The following is a 17,113-nucleotide window of genomic DNA, read 5'->3' as shown; positions in this document are numbered from 1 at the left end:
TGCTAAAGGAATAAATGTGAGCTCCCATTTTATAGAAATTTCATAACAGATTGCCTAAGTTGAGAGATTAAGTAGGTACCTTTTTAATGCTATTTTATAAAGGCATTTATGGTCTTTATCAAATACTAGCAGAAAACAGTTGAAATCATATGTAAATACATTTACACCAGTTCAGCAGCTGGTAGAAATGCACAACACTGACATACATGAACAAGTATGTATTTTATAACTTTTACATGTACATTGTGACTCAACCCTTGCTCAGCCCAAACTCCCCTCCTCAACACCTACACCTGGGTCATATATAAGTACTCCACATGTAGATTTTATGAGACAATTTACTTTTGTATATTGGCATATATGTGCAAAACCTCCTTCATCAAATTTTATGTATTCAATTTTCCATACCGTTCTCCAGGAAAGCTCAGAATGGGTTACATGAATTTATTCAGGTACTCAAGCATTTTTCCTTGTCTGTCCCAGTGGGCTCACAATCTATCTATTGAACCTGGGGTAATGGGGGGATTAAGTGACTTGCCAAGAGTGTGGCAGATCATTATATTTCTACCAAATCAATTCAATAAAAATTTTAATTTGGAACACTAAGGGGCCTATACCCTATAACCTATACTAAAATTTAGTTTACATCTTCAAAAAAAAAAATTTGTGTTAAGACCACAATATTAGCATATATGCTAGCTGGAAAAGGTTAGGTGATAGGGCTAGTTAGTAAGGAGGATGTCATTTTCACAATATAATTGGCCCTGACTCTTGATCCATGTTGTGAACCCCCAATCCATGCCCTGAATCCTTCATTAAGAGCCTGACTTGTTTTCATTAAAAGACTGCCTGACATGAAGGCACTCCTTAAAATAAGATCTAATCCAACATAAAGGCCTGTCCCTCATGTAAATCTTCAAATATGAAATCCCTGACCATCCAAGAATTCCTACATCATGAATCTTTAACTCAACATGAAGGCCATTCTCCTTCCCCATCAACAAATATCAGAACCCATCATAAAGCAACATCCCTTATTAAACCTTAATACAAATTAATGCAAAACCTTCCATGAGGGCCAGACACTATCCAACCTTCATACTGAATATATCCCTTACTATGCATTTCAGAGAGGAGGTGTGAGGGAGTCCTCCTTAAGGACACTTCTTCACTGAAGCTGGAACTTAGCTATCTTAAGGCAGAGAATAGCTGAGTTAGGAGGGTGAAGAAGAAGCAGAACAAACAGGGAGGCACTTCCATCACAGAACTGTAAGCTGCAGAAGCTCTGCTAAGGTAGGCCAAATTTATCTTGAAATCCTGCTGACAAGTGTAACTTTGGATTTTAGGGCTAAGTTAGGCCCAACTGAATATTGAAAAAGGGAAGATTAGGTTCTTATCTCGATAATCTTTCCAGTAAACAGGTGCAGTAGTCTGGATTATAGATTTTATCTCCATTCTTGAAGGAAACTTGCAGAAGGCATCAAACAGATTCTTCAGCTCTGCCTCCGTGTGTCACTGGGCAGTGCTCTTCTCCCTCAGTTCGTACCAAAGCAATGGATAACTTCTAAATAGGAGAAATAACAAGGAAAACATGGGGAACTCCCAACAAAGTTAATTTTGTTCTTCTCTACAATCAAGACAAGTAATTAATCAAATGGAAACATAGCATAACCAAAATGGAACATAACAACCCACCTACCTGAGTGTAACCAGCATTGAAATTTATACAGCATTTCTTGCTTGTTATAAGCTTTTAATGAGCATTTTCTTACCTTTTGGCTGTCCAAAGACAAGCATCTGCAACTCAACAATATAACTGAAACTTTAAGCAGGGCGTGCTGTCCAGATTACTGTACTCCTTTACTGGACAGATTATTGAGGTAAGAACCTAATCTTCCCTTCCAGTGCAAAGGGTAAAGTAGTCTGGACTATTGGAACGTATCAAAGCTGTCCCCCAAATCTAGGACAGGGCAGATGAACCTGCTTGAGGCACTGAGGACCCAAAAGATGCATCCTTTTGTGCTATCATGTCCACTCTGTAAAACTTTGTAAAAGTATGGAATGTAGTCCATGTAGCTGCCTTACAAATCTCATTGGGCAGTACAGCCCAGGACTCTGCCTATGACGAAGCCACACTTTTTGTGAAATGTGCCTTCAATGCCTTTACCACTGTCAATATACGCAGAAACATCCATTTGGAAATAATAATCTTGGAGATTGTCTTTCCCAGGCAACTACATGTGGTCAATACAAATACATGGGGTTCGTCACCTCAAGGTAACAGAGAAGAACTCTCCAGACATCCAGCAATGCCAAATTCTTATGTTGCTGTTTACCACCTGTAGCCGAAAACGCCAGCAGCTGGAATTCCTGATTTACACAGAATGCCGACAGCACTTTTGGCAGAAAGGAAGGCACAGTGCGCAGACACACTCCAGCCTCCGTAAACCTGAGGAAGGGCTCCCTATGTGAGAGATCCTGAAGTTCTGAAACCCTTTTTGCTAAGGTAATAGCTACTATAAAAACTGTCTTCATGATGAAATCTAGAAACACAATGGCAGATAAAGACCAAATGGCCCATCCAGTCTGCCCCCACAGCATCCACTATTCCCTAAGAGATCCCACGTGCCTGTTTCATGCTTTCTAGAATTCAGACTCAGTCTTTGCCTCTACCACCTCTCCTGGAGTCTATTCCATGCATCTACCGCCATTTCAATAAAAAAGTATTTCCTTGGATTACTTCTGAACCTATCACCTCTTAACCTCATTCTATGCCCTCTCACTCTGGAGTTTCCTTTCAATTGAGACTTGCCTCATCTGTATTTATGCCACACAGATATTTAAATATTTCTATCATATCTCCCCCCTCCCACTTTTCCTCCAAAGTATACATATTGAGTTCTTTAAGTCTGTTCCTGTAAGCCTTATGATGTAGACCATCAACCATTTTAGTTGCCTTCCTCTGGACTGACTCCATCCTGTTTATATCTTTTTGAAAGTGCAGTCTCCAGAACTGTATGTTCTAAATGAGGTCTCACCAGAGTGTTATATAGGGGCACCATTACATCCTTTTTTCTACTGGCCATTCCTCTCCCTATGCACCCAAGCAACCTTCTAGCTTTCGCTGTTGTCTTTTCAACCTGTTTGGCTACCATAAGATCACATACTATTATACCCAAACCCCACTTCTCTTTTGTGCACAAAAGTTCTTCCCCCCATAAATTGTACCATTCCCTCAGGTTTCTGCAGCCCAAATGCATGACCTTGCATTTCTTAGCATTAAATCTTTGATGCCAAATTTCAGACGATTCCTCAAGCTTTGCTAGGTCCTTCCTCATGTTTTCCACACCATCAGGGGTGTCTACTCTATTGCAGATTTTGGTATTATCCGCAAAGCGGCAAATCTTACCAGTCAACCCTTCACTTACAAAAATGTTAAAAAGGGAGAGACTCCATGGTCTGAATTCCTATTAGGCGTTTTACAGTGACAAAGACCTTGGTCGTTTTCTCTGGCCTTCTAGCTGTGGAATCCACAAAGAAATCCTGAAGTGGACAACAAAATTTGAGCTTCTAATCCTCTCAAATGACGTCCAGGATCCACTGGTTTGAGCAAATTAGATTCCAGGCCTCCCATAACTCAGAGAGTCTCCCTCCTATTTGAGGAAGCTCAAGCTGTGGCCTAGCATCATTGGGACTTCTTGATGAAGGCTGCTGAGTGGGACCCTGACGTCTGCACTCATTTGGAGCCTCCAAACCTCTGCAGAGATCTGTGAAAGGGTCTCTGTGCAGATGAGTTTACCAATTGGTGAGACATCCTGAAGCCACAAAAGGAACTCCTACCTGACCCCCCTTGGGTACGTGGCCTACTGTCAGGCAACGACTTAGAACAACAGTCCATGACACTGGCCATAAGGTTGTCCAATCCTTTGGTGAAAATAATCTGTCCTTTCAAGGATAGTCTGCTTAAGGTAGCCTTAGATCAGGGGTAGGGAATTCCAGTCCTCAAGAGCAGTATTCCAATCGGGTTTTCAAGATTTCCCCAATGAATATGCATTGAAACCAGTGCATGCAAATAGATCTCATGCATATTCATTGGGGAAATCCTGAAAACCCGACTGGAATACGGCTCTCGAGGACCAGAGTTCCCTACCCCTGCCTTAGATGCTGAATCACCCGCCCATTGTCTGATTCAAAGCATTCTGTAGGCAAAAATAGAGCAAGCAGAGACTTTGCTTATTACTTCAAACACATTGTATAGAGCATCAGTTACATAGTCCACCCCCAAAAGTAACACTTGGGGCAAAGCGCCCTCCTCCACAGCCAAAGCCTGAAGCAACATCTTGTGGAAAGCGCACACCACAAATGAGGCCACAGCTGCCGCCTTAGGACCCAAAGCTAAAGCCTCAAACTGCCTCATGAGCACGAGATCCACCCTCCGATCCTGTGTACTGTATTCTTCAAGATCACTCCACCTTCAAAAGGAAGCGATGTATGCTTAGTAATTTACACTATCAATGAATCACAAATTTGGCATGGCATAGGGGTAAACAGCCCATGGAGTCCATTTCTAATGATTTTGAGTAAAACAGGTATTTTTGAGGCAGATGGAGTTGGACTGAAAAATCCAAGAGAGTTGCTGTGGCAGCATGCTAGCACCAAAAATGGCCTGGGAAAGCAATATTAAAAGCCAAAAATTCAGAAAAGGGTTTTTTGGAGTTGATGAACCTAAATCCTGACCCCAGAAACCTCCCAAAAGTCGATTTTCAGACCCCCTTTCCAATGTCTCCCATAGAGAGTAATAGGCTGTACTCACAATCCTGACAGGTGCCTGCCTGCATCAGCTTCACACAGCAGCTGGGCACTAGAGAACATTTTCTGCTTCAGACAAAAATGCAGATCCTCCAGAAGCTTATGTCTTTGGATTGCCTTTTAGTCAAGCTCCAAGAGCCTGAAACCCTCGACCCTACTAGCTCCATATGCATATTCGGGGAGGGGGGGGGTAGCTAGCACTCGCAAATCCCTCAGGACCAATATGGGGGCCAGTCAGCCAGCACTCAAGTACCTGATTAACCAAGGGCGAATCACGCTTCCAGGGGACTGAATCTCTCCCAGGCAGAGATGCCCCCAGGAATATTGGGGGTCCTCTTGGGCACTGGAAAACCTTACAGAATCAGATAAAAAAATCCAAAAATAATAAACCAGATGCAGAACAGAATAAAAGACACTTTCGCAACCCACTTGCAGGAGAACTGAGGGAGAAGGGCACTGCTTAGTGACACAAGGAGAGGGAGCTGAAGAATCTGATGCCTTCTGCAAGTTTCCCACGTGTATGGGGGAAAAAAAACTATAATCCAGACTACTGTACACAGTAATACACTGGAACAGAACTTTAACTTGGCCACTCCAATCCAGAGACCTGCTATTTACAGTGTCTTTTTTGAGAGCCAGACTAATGCATGCTGTGGACCTGCAGGAGCAGGCCATGAGGACGATTCCTGAGAATAAAAACTGCTTGTTTATTTCTCCTCAACTGTGAAAAAAACAGGCTACCCCTTTTCTGTACATCAATAAAATACCTTGTTTTACTTCTAACCCTGTGGCTATAGTTTAAGCACCCAGACATGTCTGCTAGCCATGCTGCAAAGGGGGGTGGGGTGGGGGTGGGAATGGTTATATCCAAGCACTCTGACCTCTCTGCAGCCCTAAAAGAGATCATTGAACATGTATTCACCAACCAATATTATGAGATATTGATCCTGTAGATTCCTAAGAACATAAGAATAGCCTTAATGGGTCAGATCAATGGTCCATCAAGCCCAGTAGCCCATCTCATGGTGGTCACTAAAACCTGGACAAAACCCAAGAAGTAGCAATATTCCATGCTATTGATTCAGGGCAAGCAGTGGATTACCACATGTCTTTCTCAATAACAGACTATGGACTTTTCCTCCAAGAACTTGTCCAAACCTTTCCTACGCTATCTGCTCTTACCACAACCTCTGGCAATGCATTCCAGAGCTTAACTATTCTGAGGGAAAAAATATTTTCTCCTATTGATTTTAAAAGTATTTCCCTGTAACTTCATCAAGTGTCCCCTAGTATTTGTAATTTCTGAAGGAGTGAGAAATCAATCCACTTGTACCCGTTCTACTCAACTCAGGATTTTGTATTCTTCAATCATATCTCCCCTCAGCCGTCTCTTTTCCAAGCTGAAAAGCCCTAACCATTTTAATCTTTCCTCATACGAGAGGAGTTCCATCCCCTTTATCATCTTGGTCGCTCTTCTTTGAACCTTATCTAGCGCCACTATATCTATCTTGAGATAAGAAGACCAGAATTGAACGCAATATTCCAGATGAGATCACACCATGGAGAGATTCTTTCCAGAAGTGGGGAGGAAGGGGGAAATGAGAATTGGGCTTTCATGAGTGTTTAGGGGTTCCAGTCTTCATGGTAGCATTGGGCATTAGTGTTGTGTTGGGGCTTAATGCTGGGGAAGATTCATGGGAGCTTTGATCTTCATGTTGAGTCAATACATAATACTGACAAAGTTTCATGAAAGAAGGAAGGCACTTCTTTAAACAGGAGCCTTGATATTAGGGATGGTCTGGGAGATGTGGTTGAGTTATTATTGGAGAGAAGAAGCCAAAGCTTTCATGATGGCTATCAAGCCCTTTCTTTCCCTTTGCTAAGACCCAGTTGGTTAAATCTAAGAACTAAAAGGCATACAAAACATAATGCGTGGAGCACAGCTTTATCATGCTAAATCCTAATGTGCATGGAACTTCACCCCATTTATATGAGGCTAGTACATGCTAACATCTGAAGGGACTGATTCAGCATGGATATTAAGTCAATGATACATTGCAGATATTTGTTGTGTTGCTAAACAGTCTTATTGCATAGAACCCCATTCCTGGGGTACTTTTATTGTTGATGATGTTGCTTTGATAGTTCAAATTAAAAAATAAAAAGGAAAGAAAATTAAAAAGAGAAAGGAAGCAAAGTAGGATACCTTCTGTGAGTCACAAATACATTATTGACGTGGCCCAGGCCATTGCAGCCTGGCAGAGGACAGTGTGGTAGCTCTTGCTTATTCAGTTTCCAGGACAGCGAGGATCCATTAAGGGGGCTCTCTTTTTGTCTCTTGGTGGCCAGAGGACAACCTGAAGTACTGCGATGAGAGGTGTATTTACCTGATATGTGACCTTGGCCGTCACACCCAACCACTGGGCATCTATGGAAAACACAGCAAAAGATTTTTGTTAATCACTGGGCAAACTGGGAAATTTACAGCATTGCTAATTAATGTATACAAAGTGGGAATGATAGAATATTAAATACCGAAGATGGCTATTATCATTGTTGTAAAGTTAGTAGATACTTTAATCACTTTTTAGAAAAAACCCCATTTCTTTTTTGTGTAGGTAACTAAAATTCTAATGAATGATTTGCTTATAGCAATGTTCTTCCCTGTAAGGTCCAGGAGCCAGTGATGACACCAATCAGTCTTACATTCAGCTATCTGATCTTTGTTCCCCAGTCAAGGCCTTTGGATGGTGATGGAGGGAGGAGAGGAGTGTTCCAGAACATATAATCCTTTGTAATATGTACATGGGGCATTATGAAGATTACTGGGTCCCTCATTACTTGTTGGTGGGGTAGTGGGGGAGGTGAATTCCCCTATACTAACTGACTTTTCACTTTGGGTTGTATAACCAGGGGTATAGTCACAGGTGGACTGGGCTCACCTAGTTTGGGTTCAAGCCCAACCAGCAACAGTGCACCTTGACAGTGCTGGCATGGAGCGAACATAATGGGCTCCAGCAGTCCTAATCATTTTCTTCAATGGGTTCCTGGCAGGCAGCGATTCCCATACGCTGCCTGCTGCTGACTCGGAAGCCTCCCCTCTGCTGCAGCTTTCTGTTTTTCTGCGTTGTTGGGAGCGGCAGAGGGGAGGCTTCCAGGCCAGTGGAAGGCAGTGTGTTGGAATGGAAGATTAGGCTTTCACCTTCTTCTTTTTGTTAGTCCCTGGAGGATTCAGTATGCTAGACGTTCAATCCCTTCCCACAATCCGGGAGCTGAGAATCCAAACACTTTTCTGAGCATATGCGTCTCCTATCTTAAAGAGAGAGTTAGAGCCCCCTATAGTTCAGTCTCAAAGCCAAGCAACATACCAGAACAAATCTATGCCAAAATAAGGGAGCATGGGCGGGTGAACCTCCCTAGTAACAAACAATTTCTGCTCTGGGCTGCTCTGCAAAACATGAAAACAAGTAATAAACAGGCAAAAGGCAACAGAGGAGAACGAACTTCCCACAGGATCCATCTGAGGCCAAAGAAAGCAGGCGATTCAGAAAAACTGAGCTTACACAGAGAGGGCGTGCCATACTGAATCTTCCAGGGACTGATAGAAAGAAGATCATCAAAGGTGAAAACCTAATCTTCCATTCTGTTACATCCCTTCTAGATTCAGTACGCTAGGTGATGTACCAAAGCAATGGCAGTGTGCAGGGAGGGACAGAAGAGCCTGCCTGCAACACCGAGGTCCCAAAAGTGACATCCACCCGGTAAAACTGGGTAAAGGTATGGATAGAGGACCAAGCAGCTGCCCTGCAAATTTCATCTGGATGAATCATGCAAGACTCCGCCCAGGAAGCTGCAACACTTCTAATCAAGTGGGCCTTAAGGGAAACCGGCGGCCACTTGCCATAGGCAATATAAGTCGTGGAAATGGCCAAATGAATCCAACGGGAGATTAAGGTCTTAGACACCGGCCTACCATGCTGAGATGGGGCAGTCAGAACAAAGAGGTGATCAGACAGCCAAAAATCATTAGTCTTCACCAAATAAAGGAGCAAGACTCTCGTGACGGTCATTATGTGTAAAATCTGATCCTTTCTCTCTCAGCCTGCAGAATGAAATGCAGGCAAATGAACTTCCTGGCTGGCATGGAAAGTGGAAACAACCTTTGGTAGAAAGGAAGGTACAGTACGGAGAACTGAGGCTCCGAAATACGTTATGCCAAAACAATGTTGACCAGAAAGACAGTCTTGATCGTCAGTTCCAGAAGAGTAGCATCCTTTAGTGACTCAAAATGGGGCTTCTACAAAAGGATGACACAAGGGAGGCTGCGAATGAAGCACCCGCCTCAGAAACTGGGTGGATGAGAAGCAATCAAACTAGAATCCCTGTGCATCCAGAAGCACAAAAGGCATACTACCTGAACTTTAAGGAAGGCCAGCGCTAAATCCTTATCTAAGCCTGTTTGAAGAAAAGCCAGGACCAATGAAATGGGAGCCCTCTTAGGCTCCACTCAGTCCTTAGCACACCACTGTTGGAAAACCTTCCAGGCCTTGGCATAAGAAGCCATAGTAGAGGGTTTCTTGGACTTCAAAAGCGTTGAGATGACCACATCTGAAAAACTGCATGTACTGAAGGCTGAGGGCTCAAGAGCCATGCCGTAAGATCTAAGTGCTGTGGGTTCTCCATGGGCAGCAGACCCTGACTGAAAAGGTTGCGATGAAGAGGGAGTTTGAGCTTGTTGTCCTGCTGAATGCAGATGAGATCCGCATACCATAGATGATGAGGATAGTCTGAAGCAACTAGAATCATAAGGATGGGATGCATCACTATCTGGAAGATGGCCCAACCAACTAGAGGCCATGGAGGGAACACATAAAGGAGCTCATGAGCCGGCCAGGGCTGAACCAAGGCTTCCAACCCTAAGCTTCCGCACTCTGTTCTTCGACTGAAGATGCGCCTGACCTTCAAGTTCTTTGCTGAAGCCATCAAGTCCATCTGCGGCTGACTCCGCGAGAGGGACCATTCTCCTGGATCCATGACCTGGTAACTGAGGAAGTCTGCCTGTACGTTGTTGACTCAGGCCATATGTGCCACCAAGAGAGACAGAAACATAGAAACATAATGGCAGAGAAAAGCCAAATGGCCCATCCACTCTGCCCATCCACAGTAACCATTATCTCTTCCTCTCTCTAAGAGATCCCATATGCCTATCACACGCTTTCTTGAATTCAGACACAGTCTTTGTTTCTACTACCTCTTCCAGGAGACTGTTCCATGCATCTACCACCCTTTCTGTAAAAAAGTATTTCCTTAGATTACTCCTGAGCCTATTACCTCTAAACTTCACCCTATGCCCTCTAATTATAGAGCTTCCTTTCAAATGAACTCATGTGCATTTATGCCACATAGGTATTTAAATGTCTCTATTATATCTCCCCTCTTCTGCCTTTCCTCTAAAGCAAGTGGTTCCCAAACCTGTCCTGGGGGTTTCCCAGACAGTCAGGTTTTCAGGATATCCATAATGAATACTCATGAGAGACATCTGCATGCAAATCTCTCCCATGCTCAGAAAAAGTGTTTAGATTTCTGCATCTCCTAGATTGCGGGAAGGGATTGAACACCTAGAGTACTGAATCCAGATGGGAAGTAACAGAATTGCTGTTGCTGCTGCTGGGGACCTGTTGAAGCAAGAGGAAAAGGTGTGAGAGAGTGGGATGGGGGACGGAAGGAGAGATGCTGCAAGGGAGGAGAGAGAAAATTGCTGGACCTGGGATGGAAGAGAGCAAGGGAGAGATGCAAGAAAGAGGTAAAGAAGGGCGAGAAAGGGATAAAGTTTGTATATGTGGAGGGAAGTGAGAGATAATGCATGGAGAGGGTAGGAGTGAGAAAGGGAGAAAATATTGGACATGGGGTGGGGAAGAGAGATAGTGTGTAGGGGGGAGAGGGATAAATATTGGATATGATAGTGGAGGGTAGGAGGGAAAACATAATGCATGTATGGAGGGAGAATAAAGATGCTGGATCCATGACACAAGGAAGGGCGAGTGAGAGAGAGAGATGTTGGAGAATGAGAAAGAGGGAGACCAATGGGGGGGGGGGCAACCAAAAGGGGGCCTGAGGAGTGAGCAACTGGGAAAGTCCTCACAAAGAGAGCGGCTGGGGGACTGGAAGGAATCCCTAAGAAGAGCTCTTAGAGAGAGACTGGCTGGAAAGGGCCTGGAAGAAGGAGTAGTCAGAGGGCCTGATAGAACCTGGAGTCCGGGGGGGGGGGTGTGACTGGTGAAGTATCCAGGACTCATGGGGACTCAAGAGGCTGCAGAGTGTAAAGACCAGCGGTGGCCCCACAAAAAAATTAGGAAGAGTGGAGTCCAAGGTCCAAGGTTGAGGGAGTCTGGAGAGCGTCCAACGGAGGGACTGGTGGTGACCAGCAGAGAAACCAGTAAATGGCACCGAGAGCTGACAGAAGACTACCTAGTAAGCAGCCTGATAGACCAGAAAATCGAGCCCAGGGAGAACCCAGTAAAGACCAGGAGCATGGAGGAATAACAGATTGTCATATGGTTTAACAGTGTTGTGTTTGTTTCAACAGCGCCTGGGGAGTGGATGTATGATAAGTGTTGACCGCTCGGCCCGATCACATGATCACACTCCCTGACACCAAAAAATAAATATTGAAACTATAAAAAGAATATCTGAGAAACTCAAACAAATCTCTATAATTCTAGAATATGTAATGGGTCAATCTGACAAACTGAACAGTAGCAAATCACCTGGACCAGATGGTATACATTCCAGAGTGCTGATAGAATTGAAAAATGAACTTGCTGAGCTATTGCTAGTAATTTTTCTCTAAAATCCAGCATAATACCAGAAGACTAGAGGGTGGCCAACGTGGAACAAATTTTTAAAAAGGGTTCCAGAGTTGATCTGGGAAATTATAGTCTGGTGAGTCTGATGTCAGTGTCGAGCAAAATGGTAGAGACTATTATAAAGAACATAATGACAGAACATATACATAAGATGGATTAATGACAGAAAGCCAACCTGGATTTAGTCAAGGGAAAATTTGCCTCACCAATCTATGCAATTCTTTGAGGGGGTGAACCAGCTGATATCATGTATTTGGATTTTCAAAAGGCATTTGACAAAGTACTTCATGAAAGACTTCAGAGGAAATGAAGTCATGGGATAGGAGGTAATGTCCAATTATGGATTAAAAACTGATTGAAAGACAAAACAGAGAGTAGATTTAAATGATCAATATTCTCAATGGAGAAGGGTAAATAGTGGGGTTCCTCTTGGGTCTGTGCTGGGTTCGCTGCTTTTTAACATATTTATCAGTGATCTAGCAATGGGAATAACTAGTAAGATAATTGCATTTACTGATGACACAAAGTTGATCAAAGTTGTTAAATCGCAAGAAGATTGTGAAAAATTGCAAGAGGACCTTGTAAGACTGGGCATCAAAATGGCAGATAATGTTTTATGAAAGCAACTGTAAAGTGATACATGTGGGAAAGAGGATCCCGAACTATAGCTACGTGATGCAGAGTTCCACATTAGGAGTCACTACCAAGAAAAAGGATCTAGGTGTCATCGCTGAGCATACGTTGAAATCCTCAGCTCAATGTGTGGCGGCAGCTAAGAAAGAAAATAGAAGGTTAAGAATTATCAGAAAAGGAATGGAAAACAAAAATGAAAATGTTATAATGTCCTTGTATCACTCTATGGTACAGCTGGTACCTCAAATATTGTGTGCAATTCTGGTTGCCATATCTAAAAAAAAAGATATAGCAGAATTAGAAAAGGTTCAGAGAAGGGTGACAGAAATGATAAAAGGATAGGACGATTTCCCTATGAGGAAAGGCTAATGTGGCTAGGATTTTCAGCTGGGAGAAGAGTTGGCTCAGGAATGATAAGATAGAGATCTATAAAATACTGAGCAGAGTGGAAAGGGTAGCTGTGAATCGCTTGTTCACTTTTTACAAAAATACTAGGACTAGGGGGCATGCGATGAAATTACTAAGTAGTAAATTTAAAACAGGCCTATTCTTCCCACAATGGGCCTGTTTTACAAAGCCGCACTAGCGGCTGCCACATGGCAAAGCCCTTTAAATCTCTATGGGCTTCAGGGCTGTTGCTGCGCGGCTTTGTAAAACAGGCCCAATGTGTAATTAAACTCTGGAATTCGTTGCTGGAGAATGTGGTGAATTCAGTTAGCTTAGTAGGGATTAAAAAAAGGCTTGGATAATTTCCTAAAAGAGAAGTCCATAGGCCATTATTGAGATTGCTTGGGGAAATCCACTGCATATTCCTAGGATAAGTAGCATTAAATCTTCTTTTTAGTGGCTGGTCCAGTTCTGTGAAACAGTATTCCTGGAGCTTTATATTTTTGTGAGAATGTGCTGAGATTTAGGAAGTTATTAAAAACTCATTTTTTTGTCCATGTATTTCACTGAAGTAAAGATTTTCTATATTTAGAAAGATTTCTACTCGTATATTATGTTGATCCCAAAGATATTCTGTTATTTTTATTGATGTAATTGAGTGGTTTTTTTTGTAAATGTTTGTTTAATGATTTTGGATGTTTTTATTGTAAGGTGCTTAGGTTTTAGGTGGATAATAAATATTTTAAATAAATACATTTTTTAAAAATATATGTTTTACTGCTTGGGATCTAGTACTTGGAGCATGGGTTGGCCCTGCTGGAAACAGGATACTGGGCTTAATGGACCTTCGGTCTGTCCCAGTATGGCAATTCTTATATTCTTATTATCCTTTAAAGTAAACTAACACAATAATAATAATCGCACTACTTTATCCAAGAGGTTAAATGAAACTTCACTATTTAATCTGCTTAAATAAACATGAATAAATAAATCACATTGCTCTACTTCCAGGGAAAACGTTGATATTATACAGCAGACACAAAACATAAGAACATAAGAATTGCCACTGCCGGGTCAGACCAGAGGTCCATCGTGCCTAGCAGTCTGCTTCCGCGGCAGCCCTTAGGTCATAGACCAGTGTCCTAAATGAGTCTAGCCTTACCTGCGTATGTTCTAGTTCAACAGGAACTTATCTAACTTTGTCTTGAATCCCTGGAGGGTGTTTTCCCCTATAACAGCTTCCGGAAGAGAGTTCAGTTTTCCACCACTCTCTGGGTGAAGATGAACTTCTTACGTTTGTACGGAATCTATCATCTTTTAACTTTAGAGAGTGCCCTCTCGTTCTCCCTACCTTGGAGAGGGTGAACAACTTGTCTTTATCTACTAAATCTATTCCCTTCATTATCTTGAATTTTCGATCATGTCCCTCTCAGTCTCCTCTTTTCAAGGGAGAAGAGGCCCAGTTTCTCTAATCTCTCACTGTACGACAACTCCTACAACCCTTTAACCATTTTAGTAGCTCTTCTCTGGACCCTTTCGAGTAATACTGTGTCCTTCTTCAAGTACGGTGACCAGTGCTGGACGCAGTATTCCAGGTGGGGCCATACCATGGCCCGGTACAGTGGCATGATAACCTTCTCCGATCTGTTCGTGATCCCCATCTTTATCATTCCAAACATTCTGTTCGCCCTTTTTGCCGCCGCCACGCATTGCGCAGACGGCTTCATCGACTTGTCGACCAGTACTCCCAAGTCTCTTTCCTGGGGGGGTCTCTCCGAGTACTGCACCTGACATCCTGTATTCGTGTATAAGATTTTTGCTACCGACATGCATCACCTTACACTTATCCACGTTGAACCTCATTTGCCTTGTCACGGCCCATTTCTCGAGCGTGTTTATGTCACGTTGCAGGTCTTCGCAATCCTTCTGCTTCTTCACTACTCTGAATAACTTTGTATCGTCCGCAGATTTTATCACCTCACTCGTTGTACCAATTTCCAGGTCGTTTATAAATATGTTGAAGAGCCCGATGGAACACTGGTCTGACGCAGCAGCAGCAATTCTTATGTTCTTATTGGTTTTAAAAGTATTATTCTGTAACTTCATCAAGTGTCCCCTAGTCTTTGTAAATCTTGGTGCAGTAAAAAAAACAATCCACTTGTACCCATTCCACACCACTTAGGATTTTGTAGACTTCAATCATATCTCCCCTTAACCTTCTCTTTTCCAAGCTGAAGAACCCTAACCTCTTTAGTCTTTCTTGTAACATCATCTATGGTACCTGAAGATTGGTGTTACATTGGCCACTATCTCATTTTTTAAAAGGTTTTCAGGAGTAATCTGGGAAACAAACTGGTGGGCCTGATGTCCACGCCAAATGCAATAGTGGAAACAAAATTGCTAAACATATAGACAGTCATGGTATAATAGGGCAGAGTCAACATGGATTTAGTCATGAGGAATCTTGCTTTATCCAAATGCTATAATTTTTCAAAAGGTTTAAACAAGTAGATTAAGGAGGGGCATTTTTGATATGACATCCAAATCCAAGTTTGTATATTCTGCGGAACATGCACAATAATCCAGTAATGAACATGACCATTTTCAAAATAGAAAAATGTCTTATCTTTTTGTTTTGAAAGTGGCTATTTCTTAGATGTGCTTGCCCTCAGTGCATCTCTCGTTTTGAACCATTTTTGACATCAAAGCAGAACAGTGGTGCAACCCTAGGTGCCACTGCAGTGATCTTCATATAAAAAGACCCAGGTACACATCTCATCATAACTCCTTTATAGTATATGGTAAGCCTTCCAAAACCTACTGGACCCAACTGTATATCATACACCAGTAGCCACTATGCCTGTAGGTATCACCTATGTGTAGGTACAGTAGGTTATGGAGAACTCGCATCTTCCACCACAAGTTTACTAGTTAGAACGAGATATTGGCCTCAGTCTCCATCTCTATAGTCCACTCCACCGACAATTAGGCTACTCCAGTATCCTGCTTACTGTTCTAAAAGGACTGCCCATAACATCTGAAGCTATTATACAGGCAGGTATGTACTGTTTCATTCACATCTTTGGGGATGGGAGGGGTTCAGTGATCACTGAGGGAGAGTGTGGGGTCATGCCTTCAACCCTCTAGTGGTCATCTGGTCAGTTTGGGCACCATTTTGGCACTTATTTGTTGTTAAAATAGGTCTAGCCCCAAACTTCCTAATTATGTTCTGGATATTTTCTAAAATGTTCGATTATTGCAGAAAAACATCCAAATGATAAGATTGCCCAAGTCCTGCCCAAATCACACCTCCAACATTCCCCCCTTCAGATTTAGATGCACTGCAGGCAATCACTATAGAAATCCATCTAGAAAATGTGTTTCAATAATAGCGAATTGGAAGGATTTGGCAAGAACAACGTCCATCTGCCCATTTAGCGATGTTTTTCTTTTTCAAAAATAAGCCCTGTGGAGGGGCATAATCATAAGTCCATTTGGGCCTAAGTCACTAGTTGCCCAAAGACGGACAGGGGAAAAGGTCCATTTTCGAAAAATACGTCCAACATATATTTTTTTCTGAAAATCGTCTAACTGTGCATCCAGCCGTCTGATCGTCTAGATTGCTAAGTCGTCCATCTTTATACCCCATTTTCGCCCAAAAATTCATCCAGGTCACAAACGCCTAGAAAAAGACCTTTTGTACATGGGCGGAGTCAGCAAAGTGATGGACTGGACATCCAAACATTGCACCAGAATAGTGGGGGTACCTTACAGAGCACTGCTGTGAACTTCACAAAAAGGGTGCCACATACACATCTTACCACAACCTTATAGGTCATGGTGAGCCCCCCCAAACACCCCCAGAACCGACTAGACCCACCTGTCTACCACCCCAATAGCCCTTATAGCTGCAGGTGCCACTTATATGGCAGTACATAAGGTTTGGGGTTGTTTTTTTTGGGGGGAGGGTGCATATGTTTCACCATGCATGCAGTGGTTAGAGTGGCTTATGGGCCTGGGTCCTCCTCTCCATGGTTTACTAGCCCACCCCCCAGACCACTTAAGCCACCTCTTTGCAGCTCTACTAGGCTTTCCTATGCCAGGCTGCTAGGTGCTGATGTTCTGGAGGAAGATATGTAAAGTTGTTATTATGAATTTTATGGCAGTGGGGGGAGGGGGGTGTCTGTGATCACCGGGGGAGTGTGCAGGGGTCTGTTCTTTGTCCCTACAGTGGTTATCTGGTTACTTTGGATACCTTCTTGTGACTTAGACCTGGTTTTAGATGGACCTAAGACACAATGTCCAAGTTCCGTCTAGGCAGTGTTGTAAAACTTTCAGTTATACATGCTGTACTACTAAGTCTAGGACGGCCTAAGACCCGCCCAAATCCCGCCCTCACCACTCCTCCTAAAACACCC

General features: G+C 43.0%; 1 protein-coding gene across 11 annotated transcripts in view; it reads right to left on the bottom strand.

The window, feature by feature from the left end:
- Positions 1-17,113, bottom strand: part of ST18 (ST18 C2H2C-type zinc finger transcription factor) — a 684,113-nt gene that overhangs the window by 50,259 nt on the left and 616,741 nt on the right. For all 11 annotated transcript variants that reach the window (XR_004538340.1, XM_033933682.1, XM_033933686.1 and 8 more), the window contains one exon: positions 7,016-7,237. Coding sequence is in view for 10 of the 11 variants with exons in the window: in XM_033933682.1 (XP_033789573.1) it covers positions 7,016-7,237 (222 nt within the window). In the remaining variant the exon portion in view is untranslated. The remainder of the gene's footprint in view (positions 1-7,015; positions 7,238-17,113) is intronic.

This window comes from Geotrypetes seraphini, chromosome 2 (assembly GCF_902459505.1).
Source record: "Geotrypetes seraphini chromosome 2, aGeoSer1.1, whole genome shotgun sequence".
Taxonomy (NCBI): domain Eukaryota; kingdom Metazoa; phylum Chordata; class Amphibia; order Gymnophiona; family Dermophiidae; genus Geotrypetes; species Geotrypetes seraphini.
The sequence above is the reverse complement of the archived record's forward strand: the minus strand, read 5'-3'. Positions and strand labels throughout refer to the sequence as shown.